A 16,973-nucleotide genomic window follows, 5' to 3' on the forward strand; every position below is an offset into this window, starting at 1 on the left:
CACATGTGTGCACGATTGTGTGTGTGCCCATGCATGCATGTGTGCACATGTGATTATTTTATATTCTTCATGAATTACCTCCTGATCTTTAGTAGTATTTCCCTGTATCACACCATTAACTTACTTCATTACATGAACCATCCTGTGCCTTTCCCCATGTTTAGCTTGGTCTGGTCTGTTTGTCCTGATCTAAGGAGACCCTCTCCTGGACCCTTCTGGTCTCCCTTTACATTGAGCATTTTTTTACATTGAAATCTTACTAGTCTATGTACCATTAAAGCTTCAGCAAGTTCTCATAAGCAGTTTACAAATCTGTCTTACTTTGTGTTTATTTATTTATGTTTAACATCTATTTTTATTCTCTTAGAAGAAGGTCTTGCTATACACTGAACTAGAAATTTTGCTGATTCCACTACCCAAGTGCTAGGATCACAGACCTGACCTGTGCCACTACACCTGGCTTGTTTTAATCCATGCATTCACTCCGTGATTTTTTTTCCCCTTTTTATTTTATGTGCATGGGTATTTTGCTTACATCTGTGCATCTATCACGTACATGCTGTTTTTGCAAAGGCAAGAAGAGGGAGTCAGGTCTTCTAGGACTAGAGTTGTATATTTTTGTGAGCTGCCATGTGGGTGCTAGAAATTGAAGTCTGGTCCTCTGGAAAAGTAACCACTGAGCCATCTCTCCAGCTCCCACTCTAACATCTGGTAGATAGTTTAATTCATTTGCACTCCAGATAATTGGTGAAAAGTAAGACCTTCCTACTGTCGTTTTTTAGTTTCTTGTTTCTTATTTTTATACTTCCTCGGGGTTTTCCTCCCTTGCTGTCTCCTGTGTTGATGGTTTTATAGTGATGGATTTTTGTCACCATACTTTTTGGTTACTTTTTTGGCTCTTTTTCCTCTACCAACCTACTTCACCCTAAACCCTTCCAATCTCCAAAAACTAGGTACGAGAGAAAGAAGAATAGGGGGAGATGTGGTGTCCATCTCATTAGACTATTTTTTGCTGATTATGGGCATTGAGTTCATTGGAGCAAGTCCAACCTTTGCAGTCAGGGTCTCTCCAACCAACAGTCAGCAATCCAGCAACCAGCAACCAGCATAGCAGCCAAGGAACAGCAGCCGCCACTCTCTTGGGGGCTCTGGCATCTTTATACCCTCTGAAAAGTAAACTATCTTCAGCTGGCAAAACCATGCCCCTGCCAGAGCAAAAGACAAAGCATAGTTAGTAATGGTGAACAGTCAACATATCCTGTACCTGGATGGAAACAAAGTCCTACCATATCTGTATTTTTAAAGAACCCAGATTCTCACTACAGGGTTTTACTCTTCTTTGTTTTAAATAACATTTCCATCTATTCTTTAAGAATTTCATAATGATCAATTTCATCCTCCTCCCATTGCCCACCCATCTCCCTGCCTATCCAACCTGTGTGTGTCTGTGTTTGCATCTGCATCTTCGCCTGTATTTGTATGCCTTTTAAACCCATCGGGTTTGTTTGTATTGGCTGACTACTACTGGGTGTGGGGCCTGCCTTGGAGTGTAGTTAATATACCAACTGTCACTTCATTGGAGTAATTAACTTCCCCTTTCCAAGCAGCAAGCAAATACCAATAGCTCATTAGTTAGCCGAAGTTCCTTGGGTCCACCTCTCCTGGCTTGTGTTTGTGCAGAAATTAAGCCTGCTGACACAATCACTATGAATTCATGTCCACACCTGCCTTGTTGGGTCTGCAAAATGCTGTTTCCTTAAAGTTGTTCTTTACCTCTGGCTCTGATCATCTTCCTGTCTCCCCTTCTGCATAGATGCCTGACCTCAAAGGGTGAGGTGAGACATACAGTTGTCTCATTTAGAGATGAGAACCCTTACTCTCTGCACATTGACTAGCTGTGGATCTCCCTGTCAGTTTCCATCTACTGCAAGAAGCAGCTTCTCTGATGAGTGTTGACACACTGATCTGTGGGTATAGCTACCACTGATTCCTTTCTATTATTTCTCACATCTACTGATTGGCTTTCAATATAGTTATCTGAGTCTTACATTATTATAATAAGCTGCTTAGACTACTAGTAATTCAACTTTACTTGAATATAAAAACTATATTTGTGGAACTTAAGGACCCCTGTATAATCTTAGTACTTGGGATATGGGACGAGAAGATTGATATGTCTCAGAAATATCTACCCTCCCCACCCAATCCCTCCAGCTACATTTATATATACAGACAGGGTTTCTCTGTGTAGCCCTGGCTGTCCAGGAACTCACTCTGTAGACCAGGCTGGCCTCAAACTCACAGAGATCCACCTGTCTCTGCATCCTGAGTGCTGGGCTTAAAGGCATGAGCCACTATCACTCAGCTAACATTCTTAATTCCTCACTACCAGGTTTTTGTTGTTGTTTTGGTTGGGGGGGGTGTTGGTATAATAATTTACATATTTTATACTGCATTTTTCCTTAGCTTAGCTACATTTTAATTACTTCTTTCTCTTAACCTATTAGAGGTATGAATCACTTTCACTGCAACATTATGCCATTAGAATATGCTGATTTGTGCTGCCTATGTACTTTCTCGGTGATTCTCACACCATGTGTTTTACCATTACTAATTTGAAGCCTTTTGTTTCTGATTGAAGAATGCCCCTCACCATTTTTGGCAAAGCAGGATGAGTGAACTTACTCAAGGAAAGCATTTCTACATTTATTTCTAGACTGCTTTGTCCAGTAAAGTATACTGGGTTACCATTTTGTTGTTGTTGTTGTTTTGTTTGGGGGTGGTTAGCATTTTTGCTAAGGTTTCTCTTTTAGCCTTTGGAACATGTCATTCTGTTACCTCTTGGCAATTGATTTTTCAGATGAGAGATCTGAATGACCTGGGGATGTGTAAGAATCTTCTTTCTCTGTTTACTTCCAGGATTTTATGTTTGGGGAGTTGAGTCTGACTGGAAGTCTTTGCGATCCTTGTACTTAGGTGTTTATATCTTTCCCCAGACTTTTTGCTTTGTTTCTTTAAATAAACTCTCTGTCCATTTGTCTTTCTCTTCTTAGAATCTTGTGATACAACATCTTAGGTGTCTTAGTGATGTCTCCTAAAGCATGTAGACTTTCTCTATTCCCTTTTACTTATTTCTATGACTAGATGGTTTTAAATATCCCATTTTGGAGTTCAGATTCTTCTGTTTAATAAGTCTGACTGTTACATTTTTCATTTCATTTATGATAGTCTTTAGCTTCGGAATTACAGAGCTCTTCTCTTTAAAAAAAAAAGCATTTTAATCTGGTATACTATTTTGTTCATTTGTTGTTTTCCTAATTTCATTGAACTGTTTGTGTTCTCTTAAAATCCAGTACAATTCCTTCACTTCCTTCTCAAAGGGTTTCTTTAAATCTCTGAATCTTTGTTGTCAACTGCTGGACAATGGTTGGATTCTTTGTAAGAGTGCACTTCCTTGGATTTTCATTTTTTTTCTTGCTTTGTATTGATGTATGCACATGTGATAGAAGCCTCTCCCGAGGTTTACAAGCCGACTCTGGGGTTAGAAGTATTCTTCTCTGTGGATAGGTATACGGAAACTAAGGGAGTGGCGGTGCCACCTCTGGATCCAGTGACAGCACAGTGAAGTAAGTCTGTATTAAATTTTAAGTTGAGGTTGTTCCTATCAGAGATTATAGCAGTCCTTGTCTATAATGGCAGCACAGGCTGTAGGAGTCTTCCTGGTCTGTTGTTCTCTTACTGAAGAAGCCACAGATAAGGAACCTCTCTTTGTACTTGGCCTGTCTTGCAGTAATAGTGGAAATAACATTATTCATGATGCTGTGCATGGATTCAGGGACTGAAACACAACCATTTTGGAGGAACCAAAGACTAGAACCTGTATATATTCCAGACAATGTAAGTTGTAGAGAGAATCTCTTATAAGCACCACCTGTCAATAAAAACAAAAACGTATGGCTTATGAGGTGAGGTAGAAAATAGGAAGTGGGATATCAGGCAGGGGTAGAGAGAATTCTGGAAATTGTCAGAGGCGTGGGAGATTTCCCCCAGAATGCTGAGGAGACCATCATAAGCCACACAGCTGAACTCAGGTTAGAATAAAAGGGATAGCAAGTTGAGAGCAAGCCAAAGAACAAGCAGTGACTTATGGCCTAAGCATTTATTAATAAATAATTAGTCTCAGAGTTGTTAGTGCAGGAAATTAAGTGGTTGGGAAGAAAAATTAAATTTTACATATGCCAAACTGTATAATAATAATAATAATTTAATTATGTGGTTATTAGTAGTAATAATTACTATTAGTACTAGCAGCAGCAGCAAAGCAGGGTTTTGCTGGGTAGCTTTGACTGACCTAGTACTCTGTAGCCCAGGCTGGCATTGAACTCATGGCAGTCCTCCTGCTCCAGCTTCTTCAGTGCTGGGATTGCAGATACATCACCAAATTTAGCTAGATTTTATTTTATTGGTGAAGATTAAATCCCATCCAGTGGGCACTGATAATTTTGGAAAATGCGGATTAACTTTAATGGTTAGTGTCCTGTAGCTGGCTTTTCTTTTTCCTTGCTGTCCTCTGGTCCCGTGCTACCTACAGTTCTAGAGCAGGACCCATGTCTCTTAGAGTTATTTTGACAAATGTTTATGCTACTACTCCTGTTTTCTCTCAGAAGTTTATAAAGCCCAGGGATGTTAAGGGCACTTACAGGTCCTGCAATAAAGTGTTTAAATCTATTTCACCTTATTTTCTTTAAATATCTTTAACCTTGGACTGTTTCCAAAGTCCACTTTGGAAATATTGTTCTGTGATGTGTTGTTTGTTTATTTGTTTGTTTATATCCACTATAGTTACTAAAGAAAGTCCCAACTGGAGCTGCAATTTTCCATTTTTCCTTGGAAATTTAGAACAGTGTGGAAGTGTCCCTATTGTCTGCCTGTGATGCTTTGGTCCACCAATGCCTGGGAGTGAGGGCTGGAGCCCTGGGAATTGTCTGGGCGGCAGACAGTATGGGGCCTGTTTCTATCTGTGAATGGCTTTGCATCATTCTGGAAGACAGCCTAGAATTGTGTCCATGCTGGCTCTTGTGCTATCCATGATGGTGCCCAGCATGAAGTCTTCTGCAGTATGAAGAATCTGTCACAGACCCTTGGAGAGTGCTTCAAAGATGCTGTGCTATGAAATAAATACAAAAAAAAAAGAGAGAAAAACCTTTCAGACAGAGCAGAACTTGAGCTGACAAAATGACCAGGAGCTCAAAGAACAGGTGACAGAGACCTCACATAGGCTGTTTCCCCAGTCACATGGAGCCCTGATGCTGTGTTGTCATGGCATGGAGAGCTTCCATGAACACACAAAGCACAACTCCTAGATTCAGCAAATGGAAACAATGAATGTTGATGTGTCTGTTACTTTCCTTCTTCTTGTGATCAAACACCCAAGAAAAGAAGCTCCAGGAAGGACAGGCTCCTCAGTTTAGGGGTGCAGCCATTATGCTTGGGGTAGGGCATTGTGATAGAGCTAGAGGTAGCTGGTCACACTGCATCTGCAGCCAGGATCAATATTTAACTCTTATACTATCTCTGAGTGGCATTTCAGATCAACCACAGTAAACCTGAATGATTAAGTTCCCTGCAGCATCTTAAGATGTCTACACTTCAAGGGCATTGCTATTCATCATAAGTACCAACTCAATTGAGCAGTCTTGGTCTGACATTCCTGTCTTAAGGCTGTGAAGCCCACAGAAGGACTTGGCTTGTTTCTTATCCTTCACACTACCTCTGCCACAGTAACATGGATCCTCAAATGAAGGTGTGCTACTAAGTCTTTTGTCAACTTGTTAGACTTAGCTACGAGACACACAAGACAAACGAATGACCCTGTGTATATCATAAAAGCATAATATTTAATTTGTGTATGCTTATATTGTCTTTATATAGGATTCTGTGTCTTGTTGAGTTAGATCATTAAGAACTAGGGGTCATTAAATTTTAAGGCTCAGTGAAGCGGCTCATCTTCCAAATGGAGTTCCTTCTATTTGCTAAACATTATAGAAACTCCTGAGGGACAACAGGCATATACTTTTCTTTGGAAGTGGATGCCCTTTGGGGTTTACTTTGGGGCTTCTGGCCTCAAGGAAAGTAGTGATCTAATTTAGTTTTGAAGCCTCCGTTGTTGCCAACACTAGTTAATGGGATTTCTATAAATGTGGCTCATGGGCCCATGTGTCCTTGGCACTCTTTAGGCTAGTCCCCCTCTTTGGTAATCCCTCTGGCTTTTAAAGGGAACTAATGAAGATTGCTTGATCCCTTTGTCCCTTGCTGGGCTAGGCAGTAAGTATCAGTGTGGGGCATCTCATGTTTTCTGACTGGAGGGGCAGAGTGTGGACTGGGATGGGGAGGGGTGCTGACCTGAGCAGTATAAATGAATGGAAAAAAGAGACCCTCCTGGTCTTGGAAGCTTATGCCACTTGGGGAAAGGAGGCAGGCAGACAGCTGTAATTCAAGTCTAGAATCCTCTCAGAGAGGACCTCTATAGAGTCAGGAAAAGGACGACAAGGAAAGTTCTCATGTTTCCCAGCGCTTAAGCAGGATAGCTGTGAAGCACATGAAGAACTCATTTCTCTCCAAAAAAAAATTTTTTTTTAACCAATGTTCTTTATATGTGGCTTCACAGCCCCCTCACTGGCCATTGCAGCAAGGTTTTCCCAGAGGGGATGTTCCTGGCTGCCTCAGTCACCATGGTCCCTTTCATTCCGTCTTCCCAAAGGACCCTTCAACTCAGTCCTCTACTCCCTTCTGCCTTGTCTTCTCGCCTGACTCCTGAGATGGTGGCCCTTCTCTCAGCTTGAGGGTGACTTTCTGTGGACAGAATGGTTTCCATGTCACCCAAGAACCTCTTCGCTATCTTATTTCTCAAATTTGTTTTCTGGAGACCCCCTTGGGATTTTTTTTTCCTTTCTTTCTTTTGTCCAGAAGGGACAGAGAGCTGTAGCACCTTTTCAACCTCTCTCATGTGTTTGCATGATTGTGGGTGCACAGCTTGGTTTTCACCATCATTCCAGCCTCTTTGGTGCTTCCACCTACCTCCCATGCTCCTAGAGCAAGGTTGATCACCAAGTGCAGCTGTCAGCAGGGACAGGATTCCACAGAAGCAGGGCAGGGTGTTAGAGAGGTGAGACACTTTAGAAAATCTAGCACAGGCATTTCTCATCACAGAAATTCAGTCAACACTGATCTTCACTAAGCCCTTGTGTGCTTGATTTCAGTTCTCAGTAGCCCAGGATAAGTCAGCCCACTACTGTCAACTTCAGAACTAGAGGTTCCACAGTGGTGAGATGGATAGATGTGATGAATGTGGTAGAACTTAACTGAATCTCAGAAACCATGGCATGATGGCTCCAGCCAGCTGCTTCTCTGAAATCATTGAATGAATAATCCTGTGGTCTTAGAATATATGCAAACCAAGGTGCCCTAGAACACACCACATTTTCACTCTTCATGAAAAGGCCAATCCTTAGTGCTTTTCTAACAGAAGACTTAAGGGGTTGCAGACCAAGTGTCTACTTTATTTTGCAGGGCAGCTTATGTGGTTTGAGTGTTCCTTAGGAAAAAGCAAATGTCTAAAGCATTCTTTCAAGAGCCCAGGGTGACCAAGGAAAGGCTCCTGGGAGTTCGTTGTTGAGATGGATCTTGAAGGGTTGATTATCACATAGATGACTGCAGAGGGAAGTTAAAGCTTTGCGGGCCCATGGGAGCTGTAAAGCTTTTCAGGAGGGGAAGAGCTGGAGTCCCCAAGCAACCAGTTGTACTGACTTCAGGGTGGTCCTGGCTACTTCCTGGTGACATGACACTGTCAAGAGGCTGCATGCTGAGGCCACCTGTCCCCATATGTGCTACACAATTGATGTAGAAATTGCAATAAATACCTTCCTGTGTTTATACAAATTAATGGGATTTGGGAACTTGGGTTTTATAAGAGCCGCCTCAGAAGCTTGGAGGACTTGATACCTAGTTGCTTATTGACTTTGTAACAGGCAAGAGCTCAAGGAAGCCTGGCCTTGCCAAATCAAGTGAGAAGGGGGGCCTGGTGTGTGTGTGTGTGTGTGTGTGTGTGTGTGTTTTCCAGAATGCAGCTTACCTTGGTAACTTACTGAAGAAAAGTCTCCTTCACTTCAGTGATAATAGATGGTATAGTTGTAGTCTTTTTCCTCCAAAGAACCTAGAATATATACAGCTCTAAGAAAATCCATAAAAGATCCAGAAGGGAGTTAAAAATGATTCTCACCAGACTCTAAGTTTTATAAATGTAGAATTTCTGTAAGCAGGAACGAGCACTTGGGATTTCCCCATATTTCCGAGCAAAGAAGGGGCTTCTCTTTGCTGAGACTAAACAGCTGACGAATCAACACAGCTGACAAATTAATGTAGGAGAGAAAGGGTTTCTTCTGGCTCTCAGTTGGAGGATACAGACCATCAGAGTAGGGGACACATGTCACCAGAATCAGCTCACAGCCGTGGTGGCAAGAAAGAGGTGGTTTGCTTTTATTTGGGTGAATTGGGAAATAGAGACCCAACAGAAAGTGAAGCCTTTATTCTTTCTTCCTCTGCTTTTGACTATGCATCTGACCTGCTGTCTCAAGTTCTTGCCTTGACAAACCTGAAATGATGGACTGTCCTGAAACTGTAAGCCAAATTAAACACCTTCTCCTCTAAGTTTGCTTTTGTCAGGATATTTTATGACAACAAAAGCGAAACTAAAACACCGCTCAAGGCAGATGGAGTCTTTCTACCTGAGTGACCTTGGAGCCACTCCAGGGAGGTGTGCCCTCTGCCTTCTGCCTCTCTCTTCTGGCCAAGGGGCCCCAGAACATATCCCACTTATCAGAAGGGCTTGGTGATATTAAGCAGATTCAAAATCTATAGCAACCACCTCCCCCACTGTCAGAGTGAGCCCACCAGCCTTGAGCCTTCTTGGACATAGACTTGCTTGTTTTGTACCCATTGAGGACTGCTGGGTCCAGGATCCCACCTCCTGCTCTCACAGCTAGCTAAAAGCAGTTTAGAAAACTGGAAGTGTCAGGTGGCTCACAGTTCCTTTTGTTCCCTCTTGGAAATAGAACCAAAGCTTAATTGTGGTATCAGGTGCTCTGAAGAAACAGACCGAGGAGAAAATGAACATACAGGCAATTTGAGATTATGAAAAGTCTTACAAATACAGTTTATAATCTTTTTAACCCCCCAGGACATTGTGCCTGTGTCTATCTACACTGGCTCCACCCTGGCCTCCTGTAGCTCCTAAAGAATGCTAATCGGTTTGAGACTCTGCTTAAGGCTTTCTCTCTCTCTCTCTCTCTCTCTCTCTCTCTCTCTCTCTCTCTCTCTCTCTTTCTCTCATATTTGACCAGGATCCAAACAAACCTAGCTGGAACTCAGTTCACTTTGGGAAGGTCCTGGAGCCTGTCTGGGGTGGAGGCTAGGGTGGGGCACCAGGAGGACCTGTGCCTCATTGCATCATGTGTGGATGTCTTCTCACAGTCCCCACCTTTCTGAACCCTGAAGTCTTTCTCCTCTTAAGCACCATGACATGGAGCAGGGTGGATAAAAACATTACAAACTGCACTTGTAATCATGAAAATATCATAGTCTTTTCTTTAATGACTGATAGGACAGGATGCAGGCTTATCTACCAAGATGTATTCCACACTGTGAACCAGTGACTAGGTTTTATTGTCCAGAAGGGAAGACATTCCTTAATAGCCCTGTTTCCCTTATGGAAGCCTTTCTCCTTATGCTGAGTGAAGGCAGTAAACTGATTGTCTAGACGTTCCAGAGAGCATGACAGCTGCACAGATATAACCCCTTGTGATAGCACTCTAAGAGAGCTAATTGAATCATACCCTTGGCTAAAGTAAGGCTGAGAGTCTTGTGTCTTGTGGGCATTCCAAAGTCACTGCTTTTTCAGGTATTGTAAATGGTAGAAAGTATTTTTAAATATACCATGTTAAAGATATTATTAAAGATAAAGATTATAAATGTGTGTATAATGTATATATATCACACACACACACACACACACAGAGTTCTACTTGTATTTTTATTGTTGTAATAAACTATCCTGACAAAAAGCAACTTAAGGGAGAACAGGGTTTATTCTACCTTACAGTTCATCACTATGGGGAAATCAAAGCAGGAATTTCAAACAGCTACTCATATCACAGCTTGTTTGTTTGTCTGTGCTCACTTGGATTTCTCCGCTCCCATACAATTCAGAATCCCCTTCGTAGGGAATGGTGTTACCTGCAGTGGACTGGGTCTTCCCACATCAGTCAGTTAACATAATTAGTACAACCCACCACAGACAAGCCCAAAGGCTAACCCAATATAAACAGTCTCTCATTGAGTCTTTCTTCCCAGGTGATACTAACTTTTGTCCAGTTGATAATTGAAGGTAACCATTACATGTACTTAAACTTAAAAAAAAAAAAAGAAAGACCCACAGAAGACAATGTCATGGTTTCATGCCTACTCTAGTGTACTTTTTTTTTAGTCAAAGGGCACTAGCATATGTAATTTGTCCTATGACTTCTCTAGGCTTTAGAGGGTCTAAGAGAGCCTTCGTATGACAAAGGTAGAATCTCTGAGTCTCCTTGCAGGAGCCAGGCCTTCCTTTTCAGAATATTCTAGGGGTGCTTGGGAGGTCTCCCTGTCTTTAGAACCCTCTGAACTTAGTGTAGGGGTTTTCCCTTGTGCAGTGGTCTCACACTTGTCACCTCACCAAGACGTGACTTTTTCCTGCTAAAAGAAGTGTTTGGTGGGGCAGCTCTCTGTGCAGTGGTTCATGTGCTATGATAAAATATCTCATCAAGAGGTGATATAAGGGAGGAAAGGGCATATTAAGGCTTACAATTCCAAATCTCAGTCTATTATTGGGGGAAGCCAAAGTCAAGAGCAGACAGAGAATAAATTCAGAGACGCTTGCTTGCTTGTGTGTACGGTGCTTAGCTTGATTTTTTTCTATTTTTTAAAAAGATGTGTTTTTATTGTACACACATGAGTGTCTATCTGTACATGTGCACCACATGTATGCATGGTGCCCACCGAGACCAGAAGAAAGTATCAGATCCCTTGACATTGGAGTTACAAACAGCTGTGAGCCACCATGTGCATGCTGGGAGCTGAATCTGAGTCCTCAACAAGAGCAGCCTGTGCTCTTCACATGTTCAGGGCCCAGCCATGAAATGATCCCAGCCTCCTTCAGTATGGGCCTTCCTACTTCAATCAGCAATCAAGCCAGCCCCTTCACAGACATGTCCACAGGCCAGCCTCATCTCCATAATTCCTCTTGAAGACCTTCTTCCTCAGTGATTCTAGATTGTGTCAAGTTCACAACTAAAGATTCTAATATTGTGCTTTCACTCTGTTTAACTATTGCCAAGACCAGCTACTGCCTGGCCAATGGAAACCCACAATATTTGTCTCACCGTATAGCTTGGAGGGTTAACAACCACAGAGAGTGCTCTGGCTGTCCCCCAGGGTTGTTCCATACATTGTGCTCTTCTGAATCTCTTGAAACTAATCCTCTTTCTGTTTCTTCCAGATAACTTGTTCAAACCCAAAGAAAGATGCATTTCAGAGAGGGAGATGCATATGAGATCTAAAAGGTACCTGGCTGTTGTGGGAAGTGTGGAACAATCTGGGGAGGGGGTTGGGAGGCTTGAAGGACCCAGAGGCTGTCCCCCGGGCCAGGGCTTCGAGACCTATATTTAAGGGCTGGGTCTGCTTGGCTGCTGATCTGAAAACCTGGCTGAGGTGAGCAAAGTTGTCGAATTGTGCCTCAGAATGTTTATGCTGATTTTGGACCAACCTTAGGAAAGTGGTGGGTCTTGGATTCAGGAGCGGGCCCATAATTGGTCCCTAAGTGATCCGCAGATTCTGAACTGGAACTCTTCAGTGCATTTGCCTCGTGGCTCTGGGCAGGAGCCATGTGCGGCTGCACCTTTGAAAGTAATTTTACGAGGAGGAGAGAACCCCTTTTTTTTCTGGAGAACCTTGACTGTGGCGGTCCTGGGGAAAAGCTTCCAAGCTGGAAGCCAGCAGAGCATGAGAGCCAGAGGGACCTCGGAGGGGCCACAAAGTGGCTTTTCTGGCAAGTCTGTCTCTGGCAGTCTTGGCAGGGGCCGCCAGGGTTCTCCCTGCTTTGCCTGGCCAGTCACCATTCAAGACTCCCACTAACTCTTAGCACCCTGGGGTACACAAAGGCTGCCATTCTTCCCTGGGATCTGGCTTCTTAACCAGAACACAAAAGCTCAGCCGGTCAGCCATGTTCACACACATAAAATGTCATTAAGCAGTAATAAAGTACCTAGCCCTGGGAGAGATTATAGTAATTAAATCTAATTGATAGTGCACTCAGAGACACCAACGAAATAGGAAGAATAATTTTGCCCCCACTCCGGACCCTAAATCTCTGCTTTTACTGTGATTATGTTGTTTCCAGGATAATTAAGTAACTTTGGTTACCTACAGGGAACCTCTTTGAAAGTAAGAAAATAAGAAATGGGGGCACACCATTAATGACATGACTCCCAGCATTCTAACCCGGCTTATAAATGGCCCCAGCATTTGAAGACTTGCTGTTTGATAAGTGAAAAGTTGTATATACCTTGCAATAAAAGTGTTCTCTTCAATTTAGTGGGAACCCCCATCAACACCAACAACAAAACCTTTCCTTATTGGTCCCCAAATCTAAAACTGCTATTATAAGACCTTGTCAACCAAGCAATTTAAATAATGGACCTCAAAGAAGTGATAACAGAGTACTGTCCTGGCAAGTCTCTAAAGGAGAAGCTGATGTTTGAGGAGGACCAGTAAGCTAGGTGAAGCTGGATTCACAGCCTATAGTTGCCCTTAACTGGTCTTTTCAGGGGGACCAAACAATTGGATCTCTTTGCTCTGTGGAACATACCTGTCTGGGCTCTGACCACAGCTTTCCACAGTCACCTGAAACTGCTTTTTCTTTGTGTCACTTGGTCATGGATTATTTTGGTTATATTTTTATTCAAATCAAGCAATAGAGGTAAAGCTGAAGTTCCTTCAAGACCAATTAGCCAGCTCTCCTTTGCTCAGCCCCAGACCTATCTGTTAGACTGCTGATAGTTGGTCTCCTTTCTCTTCCCCTTAAAAGCCTCCTGTTGGTACATTATGCAGGCACCTGGTCTTCAACCATGCAGTGTTATGCTATGTGTGCCTTTTCTTCTGTATCTCACCATTTCCTGGCATCATCTGTGAACTTTCCCAAGATGTAGATTTCTGTCCTTGTTTTTGACTGCCTGTGCAGTATCTTTGTGGGGGCAAACTATTATATATCAGGGGATCTTGTCTGAGGAAACAGTGCAGGGTCAGAGGCAGAACATGGAAGCTTTTGTTTCAACTTCCCAGTTGAGTTGGGAGATCAGCTCCAGGAAAGATGGTCTCTGGATCTCAGAAACGGCCCACTCAAGGGCTGTGGGACCAGTTCCCTTGTGGTCTTCTCTCTTGTTTCTTGTTCCAATCACTCTCTAGTGAAGCAAAGATATATTTCCTTATCACACATTTATATAACCCTCATTAACACCCACAGTGTGCTGCTGGGTTCTGTCAGAGCACACAGGCCACTGCAGGATTCCGTGAGTCGCTCTATGTACAGTGCTTCACAGTAAGAAAGAAGCTTTCAGCTTGAGGTCTCAATGCCTGCCCACCATTGGCCAACTGAGGGGCTCTACCCAAATCTCTTCATCTTGCCAGGACTCATGTTTTTTGTTGTATGACAAGTCCCTGTAGATTCTTCTTCCAGCTATCATTGAATGTGACTAGTCTGATGCTCAGTAACCAAGATGTCACCTACTGATATTGCCATTGTCCTTTTATACTTTGCATGCATGCTTGTAAGAGCAGAAAAATCTCAAATGGGTTTCATCTGACTTCATACATGAGAGAAAATGAGAAAGAGGTGTTTGAACTGAATGCCTTCTATAGCCTAGCAACCTATTGGCTCAGGATGTAGAGAATCCATTGTGTTGGCGGAAAACCCATTGCCATCAGTGCCTAAACAGTTTGTGTTGAGGAGGAGGAAAGTCCCTTAGTTCCCACTGATAACTCAGAAGCTCATAATTTTACATGGGGACAAGGACAAAATACTTGAGTCTGGAATATATTTAGAATCAGTTTAATCACATGTGCCATGTGCTAAGAGAAACAAGCATTTTTTTTCCAATCTATGATTCTTGTTGCTGCCATTCACCTGTCGCCCCTTCTGTTGCCTCATCAAGTCACAGGTAGTCAAAAATTGGATGACAAAAATGGGAATTTGTAGTGAATGTTGACATTCAGAACAGCAAACTGGTGGGTCGAACAGCCCTCCTTTTACAAGTAGTTCCCCCACAAAATATTATTATCACTGCAAATGCAGGATCAGAAGTGACTTCCACACTAATGCCTGGTCTCCCCTCTTGCCTGCTGTACTGTCCAGGATGCATCACTGAGATGCTGTTTCCAGTGTGACTGTGTCCAGGGACCTCAAAGGAGGTCTATTCTTTTTCAGGGCCACTATGAATTTAATTAGGTTTACAAATGAACTTGTTTCATTTTATTTTTTTCCTGTATTCTTTTTTAATAAAATATAAGTTTTTTTTTTAAAGCTATCACACTGAAGTTGGACAAGACAGACCAAGAGAAGGTAAAGAGCCCAAGAGAAGGCACTAGAATCAGAGACCCACTCACTCACACACTCAGGAAACTCATAAAGATACTAAACTGAAAGCTATTTTATATATATATATGCACGCAGAGGACCTGGTGTGGATCCACACAGGCCCAGTGCATGCTGCCTCAGTCTCTGAGTTTACATGAGCTTTGCTCAGTTGACTTAGAGGGCCTTGTTCTCCTGGTGTCCTTCATTCCCTGTGGCTCCACCTCTTCTTCCACAGGGTTCCTTGCTCCCTGAAGGTAGGAGAGAAGTTCTTCAGTTGGTATCTTACAGTGTCAGTCGTCAGGAAGGACCCTACCTGTGGGCTCCCTCCTGCCGACTAGCCAGGCTGCCCCTTTACACCAGCACCTGCCTTCTTTGGCTCACCATGTCCTCTGTCTATTTCAGAATCTATAATAACTTGCCGGAAGTTAGAAAGAAAAGAGAAGAGCAGAAGAAAAGAGTGCTCTTACAGAGTAACAGACTCCGAGCAGAAGTCTTCAAAAAGGTAACTGCCTGGCACAGGTTCGAGGTGGGCGGTACACGGTGAATGATAGACTTGATATATTTGTTTCCCTTACTCCTCCAGCAATTACTGGACCAGCTCCTTCAAAGGAATGCAGTTTGATCCCAGGTGGCTCTGCTAGCCCAGCCTTGATCTGGGACACTTCTGGCGACTCTGGATGAACCATTAAATTTAACAGTATCTCCACACATGAAAGACACTTTTACTTTACTTCTGATTTTTTTCCCACGAAGGAAATGTCACTTTCTGAATGTCCCAAAGAAAAGCAACAGTTCTGCAGACAATAAATAGATCAGCAGTCCATTGCTGGGACTGGGACTTCAACCTCTTGGAACCTACCAGACTTAGACCCTTAATTTTTTTTTTTTTTGGAGTGGGGGGCTGTGAAGTTTACCTATTGCTTCTGAAGTTTCCATTATACCATTTCCACCCAAGCAGGAAAGCTTTACATATTCAAGTGTGCTTGGATGCTTGGGTTTTTTGGAGGGGGCATTTTTTTTTTCCAAAAATTTGAGAAGCAAAACTCTATCACATTTTAACTTCCAATCCCAACGGCTACCAGTTCTGAAATCTAAAGTCAAAGTTTGCGTTGTGCACACATCATGGAGTGCCAGAGGCTGACTTTGAGATGGACAGATGGAGAGGCGGAACACACAACAAGCAGGTGAGCCCTCTGCCTCTCTCCTGCCCCACCCACAGTGCCTGCCTTTGTTAGCCAGAGCACCTGTTTCAGTGGGAGCCAGGAGAATGACTGAGTAAAGCTGGCAGCGTCTTCACCACCCACGCACAGGAAGTTATCTTGACCAAATGGCCTAGCAGTACCCATTCTTATTTATTCTTTCAAGCACTCTTTCTAAATATGTATCTGTGGAGTTAACAAATTAGTTTTTGCAACCAACGTGGAAATAAAAGCAGTTATTTGAAATACAAGCATTTCTCTGTCCTGTATTCTGACCAGTAATGATAAAACCCGCTACAACCCCATGGCGACACTGTTTCTCCTTCACTTCTACCTCTGGCCATCATGAAAGTCCTTGTGTTTCTGATGCCCAGTGGGGAATGTCACCTCTTGGGAGCTGGTGCAAAGAAGCAGAGATGACTGCCCAGGCAGTGTGTAAAAGTCTCTAGTGAAGGTGTAGAGAGTGGTGCAGGAGCCCTGGTGACACCCCTGTCCCTGTCATCCATCCCCCACTGCTGCACATATCCCCTCCTTCTGGAGCACATTGTTTTTTTTTTATTTGTCAAACTTAAAATGTCTCCCCAAGGTCTCTCTCCTGGCACTGTTCTCTCTGCTATGCCCTTCAGCAGAGCCAGCGCCATCACTTTCTCTTTTTCTTCCTTTATTGCTTTATTTATTTGTAGATATCTGTCTCTGTGTGTATACACAAATATATGTGCTCACACGTTCAGATGCAAATGTATGTGGATACGTGTGTGTTTACTTGAGGAGGCCAGAGGACAATCTTAGGTTTCAGAGTTCAGGCAATATCCATTTAAAAAAATTATTATTTTTTGGATACTCACTTACTTGGATGTCTCACTTGACCTGGAACTTGCCAAATAGGGTAGGTTTACTCACCACTGAGGCCCAAAGGTCTACCTGTTCCAGCCTCTCTAGCACTGGACTATAGAATGGCATTAAAAACAGACAAACAAATAAGCCAGGCAGTGATCTTACACGCTTTGAATCCCAGCACTGGGTGGCAGAGGTGGACAGATCTCTGAGTTCAA

The 16,973-nt window shown here is 43.0% G+C and overlaps 1 protein-coding gene across 4 annotated transcripts in view; it reads left to right on the forward strand.

Annotated features, from left to right (window-relative positions):
- The window catches only part of CUNH10orf90 (chromosome unknown C10orf90 homolog), a 100,525-nt gene extending 84,353 nt beyond the window's left edge, over positions 1 to 16,172 (forward strand). For all 4 annotated transcript variants that reach the window (XM_028772554.1, XM_028772553.1, XM_028772556.1 and 1 more), the window contains 3 exons: positions 11,591 to 11,654; positions 15,125 to 15,224; positions 15,306 to 16,172. In XM_028772554.1, the coding sequence (XP_028628387.1) occupies positions 11,591 to 11,654; positions 15,125 to 15,224; positions 15,306 to 15,344 (203 nt within the window). In that variant the 3' untranslated portion in view covers positions 15,345 to 16,172. The remainder of the gene's footprint in view (positions 1 to 11,590; positions 11,655 to 15,124; positions 15,225 to 15,305) is intronic.
- Positions 16,173 to 16,973: the final 801 nt, after the last annotated feature.

Source organism: Grammomys surdaster, unplaced genomic scaffold (genome assembly GCF_004785775.1).
Source record: "Grammomys surdaster isolate TR1022 unplaced genomic scaffold, NIH_TR_1.0 214, whole genome shotgun sequence".
Lineage (NCBI taxonomy): Eukaryota > Metazoa > Chordata > Mammalia > Rodentia > Muridae > Grammomys > Grammomys surdaster.